Genomic DNA, 20,970 nt, shown 5'->3' with positions numbered 1-20,970 from the left:
GATGAAACGTGCAGTATCAATACCTTAAAGTTTGGCTGGTTCGGCGGTCCTACGGTTATGGTATCGGAAGTGGAAAAGCCATAATCTGTCCTGGGACTGCCGACTCAGCTGACTGTTACGGCCGCATCGAAGTGACTCACCATATTCGATCAGTGCAACCAGATGAACCGTGCGACTATTGTAACATATATATATATATATATATATATATATATATATATATATATATATATATATATATATATATATATATATATATTTTAATTATTACATTCTCATTGAAACAAGAAGATCCATCTGTAGGCCCCTCTATAGTTACTGTTAGAACTTTTACATATTTTGACAAATTTTCACCATGTGTGAGGATTGTTCATCATTACATCCATGACACAATTGTCTGGTGCACTTGTCAGCCCAATCATCAGTGAGAGTGATGGACTGTTTGTACAAAACGCAATGCCTTTTAAAAAACATAAGCATGCCTTCCACATTTGGGATAAGCGTTCAAGTCACTAAACTCTCGAGGATCTTTTATTTTCCTCTTCACTTCCAGTTTTTGAGTATTCTCCCCTCCCCTCCCACCCCCCCCCCCCCAACACCCATGCTTTCCCTCCAAGTTTCCTTTCACAGGTACCTATTGGACTATTTTCACATTCCTGTCAATTTCTCTTTCCATCCTCTTTCTGCCAATTGCTTGCATTGATTCCTTTGAAGTCATTTTGAACGACATTGACTGGTTTTCTTTTTCTTTGTTCGCTGTTTTTCCTGTAACCCTTATGACTTCATCCCGAGTTTTTAAAAGCCCGTGCCGAAGCCTTGACCGATGGATGAAAAAGGAAAGAGAACAGTTGACTGCTGTTTCAGTGCGGCTCTGTTCTGCTTGGCTGACCGAGGTGAAACTGACTGATAGTCCAGCTCGGTTCTCCATCACCCGCACCTAATCAGCTCTCCACGCCTCAGGAGCAAGCACACTGGGACGGCTGGCAATGTTAGGATGTTACCAAGCAACTGGACAACGAAAACCTTGCTCGGTTTCACTTTCACTTTTTTATACCTTCTTTGTATCGTCTACTTTCTCATCATCCTCATTCTTCGCACTCTTCTTTAGTGGATGTCCAAACAAGGCTTATTCCGCCAAAAGCATCTGACAAATGATAAGAAAACGACTCAGAACAAAGACTTGATACAAAACTGGAAACATCGTCTTTGTGTAGCATGATAACATGATAACATGATAACAGACACGGAGGTTTATACACCCATGCAAAAGCGCATGTGCAATTGTGGACACCCCTTCAAACTTATAAATTGTACGTTCGATGCTCACTTTCAAGCCAAAGTCAAATTTATTTTTCTGATGAATGCATTATTTCATCGGGATTCGGTGATGAATTTTGGATGCTGGTTACATCATTACTGAGGCTGGGTTTGCCACTGATGATTGAAGTTTACAGTTGACTGAGTCGTCCTGAGCATTGTCAATGGCACAGTTACTTCCTCAGACCTGCATCTTTAGCAAACTGATGCAAAGTTTAACTATTAAATTCTAAACCTGTGCTTACAAAGTAATACCTTTCTCTGATGATGTCAACAAGTCCTTCGTCATTATGCATTAGAGGGAAAAAAAAAATAGGACAAGGGTGGCTTTACCACGTTATTTGAACACAGTATTAAAAGTAAGACTGAAAATGTGCACACGTGTATTATACACGTGTACTATAAATTTACTCCCTGTATGTCATTTGAATCAATGACTGAACATCACTGGATAGAAGTTGCAAGATGGTTCCACAGAAAATGATGGGAGAAAAGAGGAATGAAGGGATGGAAGATAGCTGTTAACCTGGATGTGTACAGACAAAAAGGAGAGGGGGTGGACAACGAGCATGTTTTACCAAGTGGATCTGGAGTGGGATGGATTATTGAAATCTGGACATGACAATGATCTTTAGAACTTCAGCCTCCTCAACATCAATAATCATGCCAGTTGGATGCAGGACTCCAGCCCAAAATTGGGAGGAAAATCCATGAAGGTACTCACAAATCTCTTAAAGAATAACCCGATTTTGCAGAGGATATCAAGATAGCAACTTCCTCTTCTTCTTTTCTGTATCCAAAATCCAGACTCCTGGAATAGCAAGATAGCAAAATGAGACGTACTGAGTGTGAGGCAATGGGACAACAGGTTGATTCAACAAGCAACTTAATAAATGAGCAGGCCCGGTGGAGATATGAGGGGTGGAAACACAGTAACCTACAAGAAAAAGGGTTGGGTCTGGTAGGCTTAATGGGGGTAGAAAAGATCATGGGTAAGGATGAGGTACTTGATATGATGGGTGCACATAATATGTTGATGTACCGCCCATTTCAATCCCTGGAGAGAAGAAGGGGGAATGAATCACCTGTCAAATGCATTTCTCCAAATGAGAGAAACGAGAGAAAATGAACAAAAGAGTGGACATAGCTGTTTTGGGAGTTTAACCAGAAGAGAGTTACTTTAAGAATGTGTGCATCCTCAAGGAGCTGGGGAAGGTTGGAGGGCTCAGAGAGCAGAGGAAGCAGAATTGAAGAGAAGCAGTAAAAATAAAGGCCACAAACTTTTCTAGGATGCAAGAAAAACAGGAATTGTGCATCTGCTTTATCATGGAAGATCGCAATAATACTGTGAACTTTTGATTCGACAAAATCCAGGAGAGACGGTTTGAAGCAGGAATGCCAGCCCACACTAGGGGAGAGTAGAACTCTATATGGGGTTATGGACTTGTAGTAGAACTTCATCAGGTTATGATTATGGACAATGTACTTGTAGGCTGAGAGTAGTTCTGATTTTTCAAGGAATGACTTTGAACAACGAATGCTGCTCAATCTGCTGCTGACTTTAGAGGCTTTTCCAGGATTGAAAGACACGTTCCATTTGTAAGACCAGTATGTAATTGATTACAGATCAGCAGAGAGTGATGCAGATGCTTCCTGCCTGTCAGAGGGATGAGGTACCGTATGACATGATATGTGTGTTTTCAGCAGCAAAAGGGAAGATAGCTTTTCAAGAGCATCAGAGAGGTTTATTTTGATATAAATGAGGACCATAACTGGGCCCAAGATGCTACCTTGGGGTAGGTACTCCAGCCTCCACCTGGAATAGAAAGAAAGGGATGCGATTGATAGCAACATATTGATTGCACAAGTGGAGGAAGCGAGAAAGCGGGGTTTAATATTCAAGGCTTCTGACCATTGCTGAGAGAGAAGGAGCAGCAAGTTCATAGCTGGGTGACTGGGATGGAATCCCAACTGATCGTCAGACATCTGTCCATTTGAAAATAAGAGAGACTGTTCTTGCCTCTTGTCCCAACTTATTAAGCCTCTCCCTATAGGATAGAGGAAGGCTGATTGCTGTTGTAGGATTTTTTTCTACAATGATTGCCCCCCAATTTTGAATATTACCACAGAGTTACTAATACACCTTCGGAGTACTGAACCAACCACCATTTTGAAAATTATTTTTCTTTTCTTTTCTTTTTTTTCTCTTCCTGCACTCCCAATTTCCAAGCTATATCAATTTCCGACCTGTATCTCAGAGCCGGCTGGGACTTTCGGCATGAAATTTTGCGTCAATAATATGAATATAAAGTATGTGGGGTTGACATAATCTTTTTTTGACCTTGACTGAATTTTTAAGGACATGACAATTATAGACATTTCAACATTTTCACCAAAACTTGACGAATAAGGTTTGTCCGATCAGAACGAAATTGCCCTCACTAGATAGCCCAGAGCAAGGCACATTGAAACTTATTTTACATCATATCCCTTGGAGTTAAAGGTCAAGGTCAACCGGGGGTCTGAGATAAAGATAAAAAACACATTTTTTGTTATCGCTCAATTTTGCCAATGCAGAATCTCAAAGATTGCTTGGCCTTCCAAGATGTTCTTGCATCATCATGGTGGACCTTGCATTGAAGTTGTGCACCTGGTATTTGATTAGTCTCCTTGATCTATTTTTTGCGCATTGTGATCTCATTAACAAAAAGTACCTTTTTCATCATAACTTGAATAATTTTCCTCTGATTTTCAGGATGTTGAGTTGTATGGATAGACTGCACATGGGGAGACATTTTCTTAATTCACACTCGATCCCTAAATGTTGATGGTCAAGGTCATATGGCGGTCTGAACAAAATATGCCATCATTGGATCGTGGGCCAAGGTTTAGTCATGGCCTTTCACCAAGATGAGCTGTGGGAGGCTTACCCTTGGCGATTGCTTTGCAATCATAGATATCTCGTAATATTTGGTCTACTCTGGAAGCTTCATGGCTGATTGTGAGACCAAGAAGATGCAGAAACAATCTTGTTTGGCCAGCGAAGAAGCTTTGGGGATGTATGCGCAATCCTTTGTGTGTGTTGAGGGACATGTTCCATGTGGTCGACCAAGCTCCGATCTTCTGTTGGTCAGCAAATGTAGATTTGATCAATTGCAGGGATGAGAAACCATGGCACAATATGGGATCATTAGAGCAAAGAAATGCAGGGAGTCATTCAAGGAGATGGACAGGTCATGAATGTACATTATAAAATACATTGGGCCAACAACACTGAATTGAGGAACATCAGAGTGGAGGTGAAGATTGCATGGAGATCTGCTTGTAATGCCCTCAAGAAAGAATGACATCATATGTCAGCAGCAAATAATTAATGTTCAACATTGACATTTAATGAACTCTGATTTCAGTCCTTCCTTTCGAAGATCCCCATTTGTTCATCCTGCAGCCTAACAAGTCAAACTACACAGCTGGTCCCTTGCCAGACCTTTCCTGCGCAGTTGGTAGTCTCTAACAGCTTGAGATGGAAACTTTGTAGGTATTAATTGGCTGTGTAGCAAAACTTGTTCGATTAGAAACCAAGTAGAGCCCTGCAATTGGTTTGATTTTGAATACTCTCTGATGAGGAATCAAACGGGCACATTCATCTGATCACCTGATTAACTAGGCCAACAACGTGGCTACCTGTTCTAAATCTTTAATGTCGTATTTATCTTGACTTGAGAAAACCTGCTTGTTTTTATTTTCAAATTACAACCCACATTTATATTTGACCTTAACCATCCTGAGATTGTCAGGATTGTGGGTTAACCACTTAACAAAACAATTATTCCCTCCAGAGTTTTGTGTCATTTGCCTCCATTCCACTGTTGTTTTTGATTTATTTTTTTGTTGTTGGCCATCATGCCAAACTGCATGACTTCCATTTACACTGCAATGCTGTGTCAAATATAAAATGGCTTATATGCCGTAGAATAGAGGATCAGGATTGGAGTGAGATTGTTACAGAGACTGTCAGATTGAGGTCAGACAGGTATTGGTACATGTGTTATGAGTTTCCGTCTACATAACTTCAATGCAGTGCCTGTGCTGTGGTTGCCAACCTATGGCTGTGCGTACTCTATCCTTTTTAAATGTTGAGCATCAAGCAGGGAAGCAGTACATACCATTTTTAGCTTATCTGGTATTTACATTCCAGCTAAGGTATTGTCATCGGGCACTGTCAGTCCATCAGTCCATCAGTCCATCTGTCCGTCTCCTGTTTTCGACTTCTCCGGCCAAACCACTGGGCCGATCCGGCTGAAATTTGGCAGCAACATTCCGCGCCTGACTGGTAACAGGGATTGCAAAGCTCGTTCTGGTCACATGACTTTTAAGTAGGTCAAAATGGCTGACGTAGTAAATTTCTTCAAAAATCTTCTCCATACCCACCAGCCAGAATGCTACCAAATTTGGGTGACAACATTAGGATAGGGTCGTCATGTTAAATTGTGGAGGACATGCTGATCACTTGACCAGAAGTGTGTCAAAATGGCGGACTTAGTAAATGTTTCGTAAAAATTCAAAAACATTCCTCTCCAGACCTACCAATCAACATGCTTCCAAATTTGGATTACAAAATTAGGCCAGGGCCCAATTAAGTTGCAGGTCCTGTGGTCCTACTTTTAAGTTTGATATGACTCATCCAGAGTTTGAACCTCCCAGCTCCCAGACTCATGATGGATGCTCAAAGCATTACACCTCCAAAGATATGGTAAAGGTGGTGAGTTGCATGAAAAGGGCTTCTCTTTCACTGTCACTGCACAATTGAGAGGTGGCTGTCATTCAGTTTGTTGAGTGACAGTCTTGACTTACAAAATCTCATAATTTTGCTTTTTTATCTTAGATTTTCTGAAATCTTTACTCCATTTCTCAAAATATACCTCATTAAATTAAATATACCTTCACCTCATTAAATATACTCTATGCCATTTGAGTTCCCCCACTCTCCACCTTCCCAACACAAAATTGTGTGGTTATGGTAGTTTGGGGGATTTTTAATCTGATTGTGCATGGCGACTGAATAATAGCCTCGACATCTGTCTTCCAGCACATTTGAGCATATTTTAATCTATACAATATGCTTGTTCATCTACTCATCCATGTGTAACGTTCATTTCTACCCATTGGTTGGCCAGCTGGCCTGACTCGACCCACAAATATAACCTGAAAAATCATCCCGTCATGTTAGTGCAATGTGAAGCCGAAGACCTCTTCGGAGCTATCATATTCACAATCGACATACCATCCCTACAAGTTTTCTCTTCACTCTAAAGTGTCTGTTAAAAGGATCATCAAATCTCGAAAGGTTGGAGCTGATAGGTGCCATGGGCCTTGTGAAGGCCACAGTAAGTATCGGCCTCAGACTTCAGTCATTAGGCTTCTGGTGTCAGCCTTTGGGCCAGTGCAACTGGAATCTATCGGAGCTATATAACCACAATGCATTGTGACATGGAAAGGAAAGGTGGGGATGGGAGATCAATAGCTAGATTCTGGTAAGTGTAAAATGGTCCGTGTGTTTCGAGTGTGTTAGATTTTCATGCATCAGCGACCTCTCAGAGAAATCGTCTTGTTAGACACAACGCTGAGGAGGTAGCATACATAATTTATCTACGGTATAGTCAGAGTAAGATTTATGTGCAAACACCTCTTGTTAGCTCGCAGTGCCAGGTGAGGAACTCTGGCCACAAAAAAACACACAGGAAAGCACGACACTCTTTACCTTTACTTGGACACCACCACGATCTGTCTGGCACGTGTATACAAGTCATGGTGGCATAGTCTGCTGTGGAGCTCTGAATATGGAATCGACTTAATTAGGTCATTTCCAATGACCTAATAATATTGGTGAAAGGGTAATATGGGTCCGTCCGTCCGTCTGTCCGTTCACAATGAAGTTGAAGTGGGAGATCTGGTCATTAGTGATCCTGATAGAGGTCGATGAGACGTACACGATGGTATGACTTTCAAGGTCACCGAAGGTCAAGGTCACGAGGCCTTTGAAGTTGCGAAAATGACGATTTTCAAAATCTATCTCCTCCACCATTTCTCAAGCAATCTTGAATTTGATTGCAGCAAATGAATCTATGGGACAATATCTAAATTTGGTCGGGCTGGATTTTCGATATTCTCTTTCGTTTTCGTGTCACGTGACTTCAAAGTTTGCAAAAAATGCGAAAATGACGATTTTCAAAATCTATCTCCTCCTACATTTCTCAAGCGATCTTGAATTTGATTGTGGCATATGAATTTCTGGGACAATATCTAAATTTGGTCAGACCGGATTTTCGAATTTCACTTTCGTTTTCGCGTTGAATTTCACTTCAAACTTTGCAAAAACTGCCCTACCTTCAGGAGGCTATATATTCTCTACTGGGCATGGTAAAAGTTAGTGAATGGTGTCATTGCATAGCAGCTGACCTTGTATACTATATTTATACATTTTCCACCGAAGGTGCGAACGTTTCAAAACCTGAAATGTGAACGTCTGCATTTATTTTCAAAATATAATTTCGTGCACGCGCGCCAAAATGCCGAGTCATCTTTAACCAAACTGCGCAGGTCGAGCTGCGCAGTAGTCTTCGGTCATAACTGAACATTGAGAACTTGTGGTATTATTTCTTGCAGAGATGACTGTCACTCCCGCACGGGGGTAATTTTTATTTTTATTGGGGTCGCCCTGTGGGCGGGATGGCCTGGATAATGCCACCTCCCACGAGCAGCGGACGGCCAATCACGGGGCTCGCGGCAGGTGAATCTGGTCCCAGAATATGGAGGGTGGGCCAGAGCACTCGTGTGAAGAAGCTGTGTGAAAAAACTAGAGTGTCACGAGAGCTTCTGGTACAGAATTCTAGACACTCATGTACAGAATTAGTGGAACCTTGTGAACAAAAGAATGGTGTTCTCTGCTTTCTCTCTGTTGCTCCTTGTCTCTGACTCTCCTCTTCTTTGGCACTCCTCGTTGCTGGCTTTGTTTTTGCTGGCTCTATTCATCTCGTTCCTGCATCCATAATGGGCTGCATCCAGTGCTAGATTAACCATTAGGCAGACAAGGCATGTTGTGCCTTCGGGCCAGCCAAAAATTCAGGCCAAAATTTCTTTTCACATTAAATATTTGTCTTTTTTTTGTGTTAAATATTTTGTTCTTGAATCAGTTCATCTTTTGTCTGAGGTCCATTTCCATGAGCCCGAGATCTAATTTAAATTTTTCAGGCCATTCTCTAAAATTTCAAAAGGTGCCTTAGGGCCAGCCGAGGCTTAATCCGGATCTGGCTGCACCCACCACGCTGCACTTCACGCATCACCAAAGGGAAGTGCATTGTTTGTAAAAGTGCGGTCTTGGCGCCCAGTCGAGTTAGGAATTATGCACACTTCAGCGTCACTGTACATAAGTTACATTTTCCCTACTCACTGATTGTATCTGTTGCCTCGCTTGGACTGTTCCGAACTGCACTTGCCATCTGCTAATACTGCTACTACGGTAACTACTTTACTCCATTTCTCAATTCCCTTCACCTTATTAAATATACTTTCTCCCCATATTTATTCATTCAAAATAAACCCTTAAAAATGATGAGAAAAGGTCTTTCCTCCATCTGCTACATGCCGCCGCCAAATTTGGTTAACTTGGGCGACCTTGGGAACCGTTAAAGTTGCAGATTAATTTCAATGAACGCAGTAATTAGAAAATGTTTGGCCATTCACAGGCATAACGATCCTGGCGTTGAGCCATATCCCTTATTGCGAGCCTCAGAGGCGATAGTATTATCTATTTTTTTTATTTTCAGGAGCAATCGAGGCATCAGTCTCGATTTTATAGTCTCGATCCTTCACACCACCCAAATAATATGTGGCATACTCTTGAGCAAGGGCTTTTACCATGGAGGTTCCGTGGGTCCTTGCTATTATTTCCAACTATTTTCTCTTTAACGATTCGACCAGGGACCAGAATACCCATGTCATTACAAAGGTGCTTGTCCGAAGAGTTCCGGGAATCTCACGAGATTGTGAAAGAGAACATCCGTCATTATTTACTTTTAAGGATATGTATATATATATATGAGGCGCCGCGAGGAGGAGTGATGTCAGGGACACATCGGCCATTTTGGAGTTAATGCCATACAGCACTATTTTAAACCTTACCCTATCATCCGAGCCTATCATCATCATATCATTACAAAATGTCACTTACATCACTCCTCCTCGTGGGGCCTCATATGCATCAGGAAAAAGATAATTGGTTATGTTAATAAGCGTGATATTTATTTGCACAATTTGGCTGTTCATGATCACTTCCACAGTGTGTCCACATATCTCACGAGATTGTGAGTTGCACAGGTGACCACGATGGGTTGTGTGAAATGTGGGAGCCACGCTGTTCCTGTTTCGATCGCGGTTTCTGTGAAGTCGGTGATGGCATGATCGTATGATGGGAGAGGGGAAAGAGTGAAATATTCCGCTGTTTTGATGAGGTCATGAAAAAATATGTAATGACCGATACGGGAATGTCCTTTTGCTGTTATGAATTGGAGGATGTGGGAGGGGAAGACATAGTTGGTGTTGGGAGGAAGGGGTGGAGGGGCAAAGATGGGACAGAGTTGGGAGGGAGAGGTTGAGGCTTTGGGGGGGGGCAGGATTGAGGACTTGCTGGAGGAAGGGGTGGCTTGAGTTTTGGTGGAAAGGGGTTGAAGAGTTGTGGTGGGGACAGTGGGAGTAGATTTACAGTCTTGGAGTGGGGAGGGGATTGAAGCCTAAGGGCTGAGAGGGGGAGGTTAAGGACTTGGGGTTTGAGTGTGGGAGGGGGGCGGGGAGTTGAGTGCCTGAGACACGTTTTACATTACGCGGATGTTCCGCAGTTCCCTGCTAGGATATAATAATACTCTTTAACCCTTTTTCAACAGACAATTTTGCTTCTGTATCCACCTTATCCAACCTGTACATCCTTCGTTCCCCCCTCATTCTTCCCCACATTCCTGATTTGTCCAAGCCTCCATTGATTTTGTGCCACAACTCTGCTGCTGGAATGCTTCCCCCTTCTCTTTATACTGTTCGTTTTGATATGTTAACCACTGAAGGTGGACGGAGGTTATGTTTTCACCACTATCTGTCTGTGAGCAGGATTTCTTAACATTCTTGAGACAGATTCGGAAGAAACTTGGTGGACTGGTTGGGTGTTTCACAAGAACAAATTGATTGGATTTTCTGAAGATCCGGATCTGGATACTATAATTTTTTTAAAGTGATTGGGCCAAAATGGATGCATATCATGATACGGTGTTTCAAAAAGTTGTGGATGGATTATGGCAAAACATGGTGAACTAAAACGGCACTGGTTGACAGTGGCGGATCTACAGGGGAGGTTGGGGGGGGGTTGCAACCCCCCTTCAGCTGCTGAAGGGGGGGAGGAGTTGCAACCCCCCCCCCAACGGCCCTCTAGATCTGCCACTAGTAGAGCGCATATACCTCCACCACGCTGGACAGTTTACTTTTTGGATCCCACTGATAGGCCGGATCTGAATCCAGACCTGAACCAAAATCTGAACCAAAACCTGAACCGAAAAGAACAACCACTTGTTCTTATCACCTAACCAACTCATCCACATAGTTTGGTCATAACTCGACCACACCATTTTGAAATATCATGCTATATTGTTGTGGGCCGGGGGTCAGTGGCGAGGAGCGACCGCAAGGTGGAGCAGTAGGGTCGTCTCCACCGAACACCCGGAATTGCAAGGTCGTAACCCTTGGATAACTCTGAAGGTCACGGGTCACTTAAGGACCATGCTCGCCAATTCTCTGACGGCGTGGGGTGGGGTTAATAGCCAAATTTCAATATAATACCGAAGTACCCACGTCGTCAAATTACGGGGGAAGTCACACCCTCAACGGACTCTGTCGAACTGGGTCGCTCTAGCGACCTCTGTCCAGTGTAACCAAGCGGAATTACCAAAGTCCGTCAGTCCAAATGAACAAATACCGCACACGGTCTCCCTAATTCCCAATACGCACTGTGCTAAACCAATGAAAGAAAGTGACAGACAATGAGCTGGTTCATTGAACAATCGAGGGTTTATTTATAATGGGGCAGGGGAGCACAAAAAGAGCAGAGTTAAATCGACTATCAGAAATGCAAGTAATGTACAAGGCACTTAACAGTTTCTACTTCCAGGACGGGTGCCGCAGACACACATGCACACACCCAAAAGAAATGGTGGCCGCAGCCTTTATTTGGCCCTTCAGCTCAGGAGGGAAGGCATGCTGAGGGCAAGAGCCCACACTTGCACCTGTCCGCCTCGTGCGGTCTGGTCGAGCTTGTCCGGTGTCGGGACTCGAACCCACTGCCACAACGCAGCACCAAGCACCAGGGGCAAGGGAAAGAGCGACGGACGCCAGCCAGCACGAAGGCGGACGAGGCGAGAGACGACGAGGCGACCGGCAATCAAGGCCGAAAAAGCTTCCCCTGATCAGGTGACACCAGGCGAGGCAGGCTCAGACAGCCAGACCGAACGCGCCAATCACTCAGCCTCTCTTGAGATGGAAGGGATTTCTTCCCTCGCCACTCGCCTCCTGATTGGACGGTTGTGTCGCGCGATTCGCTGGCTGTCCCTCATTGGACATGCCCACGGTTGGCGGGGCAACTCCCACCCTTATGGGTGGAGTCCCGATCTGAGGCAATGGGCTTCCTGATTAGATGAAGGGCACGCCCTTGCCCTCGTGGGCGGAGTCGGCTCTGGAGCGAGGGGTCCCACCCACGTTCGCAGCCAGAAAACGCGTGCGCAATGGCGACCGCGTTGAGTGAGAGATGGTGCCGCTGTTGATGTTGTTGTAAAAAAACCCTGACTAAAAAATAAACCCGCAGCGCACACATGAAATTCCCATTAGACATAAGGGATGGGACCCTTACTATAAACACATACTTATCGAAATAACTGAACTGCGGGGGCTGCTGTCTGTTTTTGTGCACAAGGCTTCCAAATCCATAACAATATATCATTTTTGGCCCGATCTCTCAATGGTGAAAAATCACTTTGAAAATTATAAAATTCTCATATCCAGATCCGGATTCAGATCTTCACCAAAATCGAATCGATTCTTCCTTGTCACACACCCAACCTCTCCTCCAAATTTCGACCAAGCTCATCCACAACCTTTTGAGATATCCTGTTCACAGACTTACAGACAGACAGAAAAACAAACAGACAAACACAGGTGAAACTAGAGGGGGAGCACTCGGGAGAGTGCAAAACCTCCGCCGCCAATACTGCTGGGTCACTCAAGTGAACCTTATATCTTATTCATTAAATATGATGTCAACAGTGCTGACAGAGTTATAGTTCTTTTCTCCAACATTTTTTTTTGGGGGGAGGGGGGGTTGGCAATCACTTAAAACATGTAGAAATGCAAAAAAAAAAGAAATCGAAATTTTGTTGAAAAAAAAGCTGCAAAAATTTTTTTCTCTAACTTTTTTTTTGGGGAGGGAGGTTGGAAATCACTTAAAATATGTAGAAATGCAAAAAAAAAAAATTTCTCTAAATTTTTTTGGGGGGGTTGGAAATCACTTAAAACATGTAGAAATGCAAAAAAAAAAATTATTTTCGCGAACAATTTTTTTTGGGGGGAGGGGGGGACCAAGTCCAAAATTTATTGGCATGATCCTTGGACCATACCTTACCCCTCTCCCCCCCCACCAAGTTTCGTCGAAATCCGTCGAGGAGTTTTTCCGTAATACTGTTCACAAACAAACAAACAAACAAACAGAATGGGGTGAAAACAGTAACCTCCGTCCATCTTCGAAGATGGCAGAGGTTAACTAGAGGGGGAGCACTCGGTAGAGTGCAAAACCTCCGCCGCCAATACTGCTCGGTTACTCGAGTGAACCTGATATCCTATTCATTCAATTTGACATCAACAGTGCTCACAGAGTTATAGTTTGCGACTTTCCCTTTTACTTTTAACTTTTACATACTCAATTCATTCGTCATAACTAGATTCCTTGAGACAGAAATTGATTTTACGTGGGTATATCCACCTGAAGTTCCAAAATCAGCCACAATTATAATTTTGGCATGTTTTTTGTTGGAAATCACTTATAACATGTAGAAATGCAAAAAAAAAAAAAATCGAAATTTTGTTGAAAAAAAAATTGCAAAATTTTCTGGTTTTTTTTCTCAAACAATTTTTTTTGGGGGGTGTGGGGGGGAGTTGGAAATCACTTAAAACATGTAGAAATGCAAAAACAAAAATTCAAATATTTTTTCAAAATGGCCGCCATAGCGGCCATATTGGATTTTGGACAAAGTCCAAAATCTAATGGCATGGTCCTTGGACCATACCTAACCCCCCCCCCCCACCAAGTTTTGTCGAAATCCGTCGAGGAGTTTTTTCCGTAATACTGTTCACAAACAAACAAACAAACAAACAGACAAACAGAAAGGGGTGAAAACAGTAACCTCCATCCATCTTCGATGGCGGAGGTTAACTAGAGGGGGAGTGCAAAACCTCCGCCGCCAATACTGCTGGGTCACTTAAGTGAATCTGATATCCTATTCATTGTAGGTCAAAACGGATCAGACTCTACTGAACCACGATTGAATAAACTAAGCTAGATCGACGCGCATGTAGAAATGCCAAAAATAAAAAATCGAAATTTTTTTGAAAGAAAAGGTGCAAAATTTCTTTCCTTTTTCTCGAACAAATTTATTTATTTATTTTTTTGGTTGGAAATCACTTAAAACATGTAGAAATGCAAAAACAAAAATTCAAATATTTTTTAAAATGGCCGCCATAGCGGCCATATTGGAGTTTGGACCAAGTCCAAAATGTAATGGCATGATCCTTGGACCATACCTAATCCCCCCACCAAGTTTCATCGAAATCCGTCCAGGAGTTTTTCCATAATACTGTTCACAAACAAACAAACAAACAAACAGACGAGTGAAAACAGTAACCGCCGTCCATCTTCAATGGCGGAGGTTAACTCGAGGGGGAGCACTCGGTAGAGTGCAAAACCTCCGCCGCCAATACTGCTGGGTCACTTAAGTGAACCTGATATCCTATTCATTGTCGGTCAAAACGGATCAGACTCTACTGAACCACGATTGAATAAACTAAACTAGATCGACGCGCATGTGGAAATGCCAAAAAAAAAAAATCGAAATTTTTTTGAAAGAAAAGGTGCAAAATTTCTTTCCTTTTTCTCGAACAAATTTATTTTATTTATGTTTGGAAATCACAAAACATGTAGAAATGCAAAAACAAAAATTCAAATATTTTTTTAAATGGCCACCATAGCGGCCATATTGGACTTTGGACCAAGTCCAAAATGTAATGGCATGATCCTTGGACCATACCTAATCACGCCACCAAGTTTCATCGAAATCCGTCCAGGAGTTTTTTCCGTAATACTGTTCACAAACAAACAAACAAACAAACAGACGGGTGAAAACAGTAACCTCCGTCCATCTTCGATGGCGGAGGTTAAACATAAGCTCTACCTACCACTGGAGGTGGTGGTGGTGGTGGTGGTGGTAATGATTTTGGGAGCTGACAAGAACAAGCCGATTAGATTTTAGTTAAGGTACGGATGCAGATCTGGCCTATCAGTGGGATACAAAACGTAAACTTTTCAGCCTCGTGGATGTGTGCGCTCAACAGATCCCGTTCTAGTTCTGGCTGTTGTGTCCTGGTCCGTTCTATGTTGTAGCTCATCCCCGAGCCTCGACTTTGTATACAAAAAGTTTCAATTGTTTAAAACAGTTCTCATTCCTGTGTATAGTGCCAAAGACATCTCGCCAACATAAAGGCCACTTATTCTTTAGCATCCCACAAGGCTGCCAGCCCCACTCCCAATCCTAAGCCAATCCTACTTTCCTAACCTCAATTTTATCTGAAATTGGGCTGAAGACAGCCGAGCAATAGGGGTCATGCTACTTGCAGGGTGAACATGGCCCCTCAGGTCACAGCCATACATGCACATGGCTTACTGGTCATGTGCTGCATATTCCTCCTGAGAGTAAAAAAGGATTAAAGAGGCCCTGGCCTTCTTTGGCAAGGTGACACTTGTTCACCAGCTTCAAGTTTGCCCATCTTCGCACTTGTATAATTCTCAACTTTTCCCACCACGAACTGTGATAGTCATCCTATCAAAAACCTCTATTCATGATCTGTATTTTTTATTTAGCAATGTAATAATCTGTCATTCTACATTAAGGTAACCCCAAATTTTTTTCATAGCCTCAGATTGTGTGAAAAGTCTACCTCCAAAAACCCAACAGTCCCGAGCTACAACGCAGTGGTTTAAAGAATATTGACATTTTGCCGTTGATCAATTGTGTGTTTCCAATCTCTGGACTCAGCTTGCAACATCCGTGAGTTTTTGGGTCGTGCAGGAAACCCACTTTCTCGAGAGATGTACCTTTGTTAGCGAATATTGACTTTCCAATGCACCTTAGTACGGCAGTCCAAGATGGGATTTAACAATCCTGTGTTATTCCAAGTCGTTGCGAGTTCTTTTGTTCCTTTTGTCTTCACTACAAAGCCGTATGCACCTGAAGCATTAATTAGAATTTGCTTCATGGCTTGCCAAAGCATCACACCTTCCTTCTGTACTTTTCCTTTAATACCTTTTGTCCCGTGTCACGTCATCTCCGGAATTTATATTCTTGATGCAATTAATTGCCGTCCAGTATTCTCCGTGGATCTTGTCTATAATGTCATTCAGTAACACTTGTATGATTTATGATGTACTGTAAGGAAGGCGGGATAAATAGCATTCTGTTTATCCCGCTGGCTGTCGAAAAGTAAATGTGAAACAGTAAATACATAGATCGTTAGCATAAGTAAGAAGGGGACAAAATATGAGAGAGGACAACAAAAACAGAGAAAAAAGGGCTACATTCCATTCGAATCGATGTCATTTCAGGGAAAGCGATGTGACCTTCACAGGTGTATTGTGCAGCAGAACACCCCTTACCGTTAACAGACCTGTACGTCACATTCATCTCAGACCACATTTTGTACATCTGCAAGTATTCAGAATTAGTCGTATGAAGAATCTCTCCTCGTTTCGGAGGAGCAAGCAGGCCAAAAGAGCGAGGAATCCAAGTTACTCTGATGAAAGAAAAATTTCCAGCAACACGAATCACAGATTAAGATCATCATAATGAATATCCTCAGACAGCAACTCAGCAGTGCTCAAATGCTTGAGAGTGACAGCCTGACAAATGACCCCAACAGATAGGGTCTGTTAAAGGGTACCATGGCAACAAAGAATGGTGGCATGAAAGTTCCACATCACAGGATCACCAGACCCAGGCTAGCTCCTCCAGAAACATGACATTCAGATGATGGTATGAATTAGAGTTTTAGCATATTTAATTGTTGAAACAAAATGTAATATCTTTATCAGTTATTGCTCATTTATGTTTGTCAAGGCTCATTGAGAAGTTTCAAAACTTGTGTGCTGGGAAATTTGGAAAGACGTGGGCTTGGAGAGGCTTAACGGGGCTTGGAAAAGATCATGATTTTGTATGGGGGGTTGATCTCAGATGGTGGTGAACGGCTGTCTTGAAGACCTGGAGAGAAGATTGAGATTGAAGAAGATGTGGAAGTTGGTTCCACCTGAGGTGGGAAAAATGAGAAACAAATGAGTGGAGGTGAGCAATGATTCTGGATTTTGAGAGTTTCACCAGAAGGGGGTTACTAGCAGACTGCTTGGGCTTGCAGAAGCCTAGGGGGAGGGTGGGTGGGGATGGGAGGGTATAGCACAGAAAGAGCAGAGGGTGCAAGACCAGAAAGGAGGCAATAGAATACAGAGAGACCACCGACCTGTCTGCGATGGCAAAGTGATAAGTCCATAGACTCAGCTCCATCTCGGGAGATTCCAGGCCTTGATTTCCATGGCACCAATAAAGGTGTGAGTATGATCTGAGATGGTGGTGAGCAGTTGTCTTGAAGACTTAGAGGGAAGATTATAATTGAAGAGGATGTGGAATTGGTTCCACAGGTGAGAATAAAGAAGAACGAATGAATGGAGGTGAGCAACGATTCTCCATCACCATTAGAGCTGTGGATGAAAGCCTTTTCGGAGGATGAGAGTTTATGTGTGCCAAGGAAGGATTTTGCACAAGAGAGGATGCCGAGTCAGCGGCTGGCTTTGGAGGCTAACTTAGAAGCGTGGTTTTCCCAAGAAAGGTCATCACTCATGGTGATGCCCAGACGTTTGAATGTCTGAACTTCTTCAAGAGGATTGTTAACAAAATCGATGGGAGGGTTTTGCAGACGGCCGGCCGTTACGGAGAGACCGAGTGAGAGTGTGATCTCCAAAGTTTGATCTTTCATTTCGGTGTTGTAATTTTTTTGACAATGTGGTGAAGGCATTCTTCCTGAAAGCACAGTATGAATCTTTGAGTGCAGCTGTTATCTCAAGACCTTAACAAACAGCTTTTATTTGTCATAATTAGCTTTCATGCCTTTTCATAGGACGGTGTGACATGCTTTGAGTTGGGGGCAGCAGCAGGGAACCATGCTGAAATGAGCTGTTTCTTTGGAGATCTATTTTTGGCCTTGTTTCTGTATGTCACAGTCATACCTTCGAAGCAATTGCTATCATAGCTTCTTACTACCCTCTCTCTTTGTCTCTTTTATTTTACAAATAAGTACTCATTAAAAATCTAGGATCTGCTTCAAAGACTAATTGTCTGGTTCAAACACCAGAACGTTTTTTTTTTTTTATCACACAATTCATTTAATTCCAGCAAGTTATCACAAGCTATGTTATCCATTTCACTCGTATGTTTACTGCTGCTATAATTAAATGATGGATAGACGTGATCCATCCATCGGGACCATACTCTTTGCAGAGAGAGCGTTGGTGCTGCTTAAGCAGTCTCCTTGGCTATGGGCACAATCCTGGACAGGTCACCACTCCAACACAACATACCAGCAAAGTGGCACTCATTTTGCCAACCTCAGAAGGATGACAGGCAGAGTCAAGCCCACCTGGTATTAATTCAACTGCTGAGTGGGATTTGAACTCAGGATCCTAGGATCCCAAACCCACCACCCTAACCATTAAGCCAACACCAGGCCGATATACATGATGTAACACAGCTTGACTGCTTCTCTTTCCATTCATGGTGCAGGTTATGTTGCACACATTACGTTTGAAAGTTTTTTTTTGTTTTTTTTTTGTGTACACTGTCAAGGCTCATATGAGAGCTAAGGGAAACCAATTGGAAGCGTGAACTTGTTTCTGTTCTAATTCAAAATCTTTAATGAGCACACAAACTTCTGTACAGTGATATGATTGGTGAAAATCACATTCGGTGCCCTTTCAACTGCATTCTCGCATGGAGATTTATGGATTTCTGTTTGAACTTCTCCAATTTATCGTCTGCATGAATTTACCTTTCATCGTCCCTCTCCTCCCCAGCCCCCTGCCCCACCCTCCCCAATTTTGGTGTGCACTGAAGAATATGATTATAGTTATTTAAATAATGATAACAGTTGACCCATAAATCACGAAGTGTGAAGTGCATGGCGAGATGAGCTTTAATGTGCTCGACCTGTCGTATTGTCTCGTAGGAACATCCTGATGAGACCGGCTGGCGTACGACACGGTACGTTCCCGCCACTGCAGGCTTTGCTGGACGTGGGAGAGGGCAACCTGTTGAGAAACAGACACAGAAGCAGCAACGAGAGTACAGCAAGTTTTGTGCTTATCAGGATTTTTTATGCCCTCGAGGCTGCCGAGGTGGCGACTCGCGCGGCTTTGGACATCTTCAAAAACGAGAAATGAAAAACAAAATGGTGGGAATGTAATATAATTGTAAAAAATAAAATGAAAAAAAAGGAAAAACAAAATTTGAATATGGAAAAGGAGGGATTGTTTTGTATGAAATAGAGTAGACTATCCACTCCAGAAAAGCTCTCAATTTAGAGGAAAGTGAAAATGGTTGTTACTCGTACATGTGCCTTAATCTCCCCGCCACTTTAAGTATAAATGGCAGCTACAAGCGGTACATATTGCTCCATTCCCATTTGAAAAACAGAGCCAAAGGCAGTGTGTTTGGCTCGTAAAGTAAGAGTGCAAAATGTGTGTGAGCAGAATGTTTTGAATGAATTTGCTGAAAGATGTGCTGTCATGATGTGTTTAGGGAGGAAAAGAAAAGGCACACAGATCACCTGCTTGATGACGTATACGTGAAGGTACATAATATTGGTTAGCTGTAGATTTATCTCCCGAGAAATAAACTTTGACGACAGGTTAAAAACTGCAGCTTAACAACATTATACCTTTAATTATTGATTGCAGGTCAAAATTGACCCTTTAATTTGAGCTCGCAAGTTTTGTTGTGAACTGGTGATGAAAAAGAAGCTAGTGATGCAAGAGCTTGCTATGCAAATGAGCATCTAGTTGTACACAAATGGGTTACCTGAATACACATGTAAAATGTAAATGAAAGATACTATATATGCAATTGATTCACCTGTAAGGTAATAGCTGCCTGCAGCAGGCCTATTTCACAGTTTCTTCACCTTTACAGGATTGGCTTTTATTCTTTTTACACGGAATATTTTCCTGAAACTCACTCTCGCACTCTTGCTTGTGCTTTTTGTGATAATGTAGAAACTGTGGGCTGTTGACCACGACTTGATCATCGGAATAGTGATCAAAAGGGTCCGTTGTACAATGGATGTGATCGGTTTTTGTGCATTTGATTGTTTTTTTTTTGTGGGGTTTTTTGTTGGTTTTTTTTTTTTTAAATCATGAACTAAGTTTAATCAAATCAATGACCTATTTATACAGTTAACAGCTCAATTGCCAGGCAGTAAGTTAATTTTGGCCCTTTGGCTTGGCTTAATGATGCGTGGTGTAGTTATCTTGCTCCGCAGGCATGCCTGAGGGCTGAGCAATCACCGTGGAGCCTTTCATTGCTGCACAACCTGGCTCAAAGTCTCATACTAGCTCATGTCAATTGCAAGGCGTTCTTTAAAAACTTTGCTTCAAACCTGTAGAAAGCTGCAGTCATGACGATGGCTATCCACAGCTGGTAAAATGATAGTAGTTAATGCTTTTTATTAAATAAAATATTTATTCTTTTACAATTCTCAGTCTAATGTTCTCATGCCTGGACGACAGACATGTGACAAGAGCATTGTTTTTCTCCTTCCAGAAAGGTAGTGTGCCTTGAAAGTGTCATTTATTAAGGATGGATTGTCCTTGTTCTGGGATATCTCTCTGAGTCGTCTGTATTTTATATTATCTGAGCACAGAATTCCACCCATTCATTAATTAAAGCAGCCACGTGACCAATAAGGGCACCATCGACGTTTATTATTTACTGGCAGAGGTACCCAGTATTGCCAGGCAATGCTGGGTCTCTCCTCCCACCCCTCCCTCATCCCACCCCTTCCCCTACCTCCTCCCATCCAACACCACCCCTTCCAGACTCTCACCCACCCTCTCCCCTCCATTTGGACTACCACCCCACCCTTTCCCCTTCCCTCCGTCCTCCTCGCACCCTACCCCCCGCAGTCTCCCACCCCACCCCTTCCCCTCCAGACTCCCACCCCACCCATTCCCCTCCCTCCTCACACCCAACCACTTCCCCT

General features: G+C 42.7%; 1 protein-coding gene across 5 annotated transcripts in view; it reads left to right on the top strand.

Moving 5' to 3' along the window:
* The window catches only part of NAALADL2 (N-acetylated alpha-linked acidic dipeptidase like 2), a 363,340-nt gene that overhangs the window by 341,884 nt on the left and 486 nt on the right, over window positions 1-20,970 (top strand). For all 5 annotated transcript variants that reach the window (XM_085854415.1, XM_085854417.1, XM_085854419.1 and 2 more), the window contains one exon: window positions 18,940-20,970. This exon is cut by the window's right edge and continues 486 nt beyond it. In XM_085854415.1, the coding sequence (XP_085710541.1) occupies window positions 18,940-19,153 (214 nt within the window). In that variant the 3' untranslated portion in view covers window positions 19,154-20,970. The remainder of the gene's footprint in view (window positions 1-18,939) is intronic.

This window comes from Eptatretus burgeri, chromosome 14, assembly GCF_056783735.1.
Source record: "Eptatretus burgeri isolate ZD-2024b chromosome 14, Ebu_testis_v1, whole genome shotgun sequence".
NCBI classification, from domain to species: domain Eukaryota; kingdom Metazoa; phylum Chordata; class Myxini; order Myxiniformes; family Myxinidae; genus Eptatretus; species Eptatretus burgeri.
The sequence above is the reverse complement of the archived record's forward strand: the minus strand, read 5'-3'. Positions and strand labels throughout refer to the sequence as shown.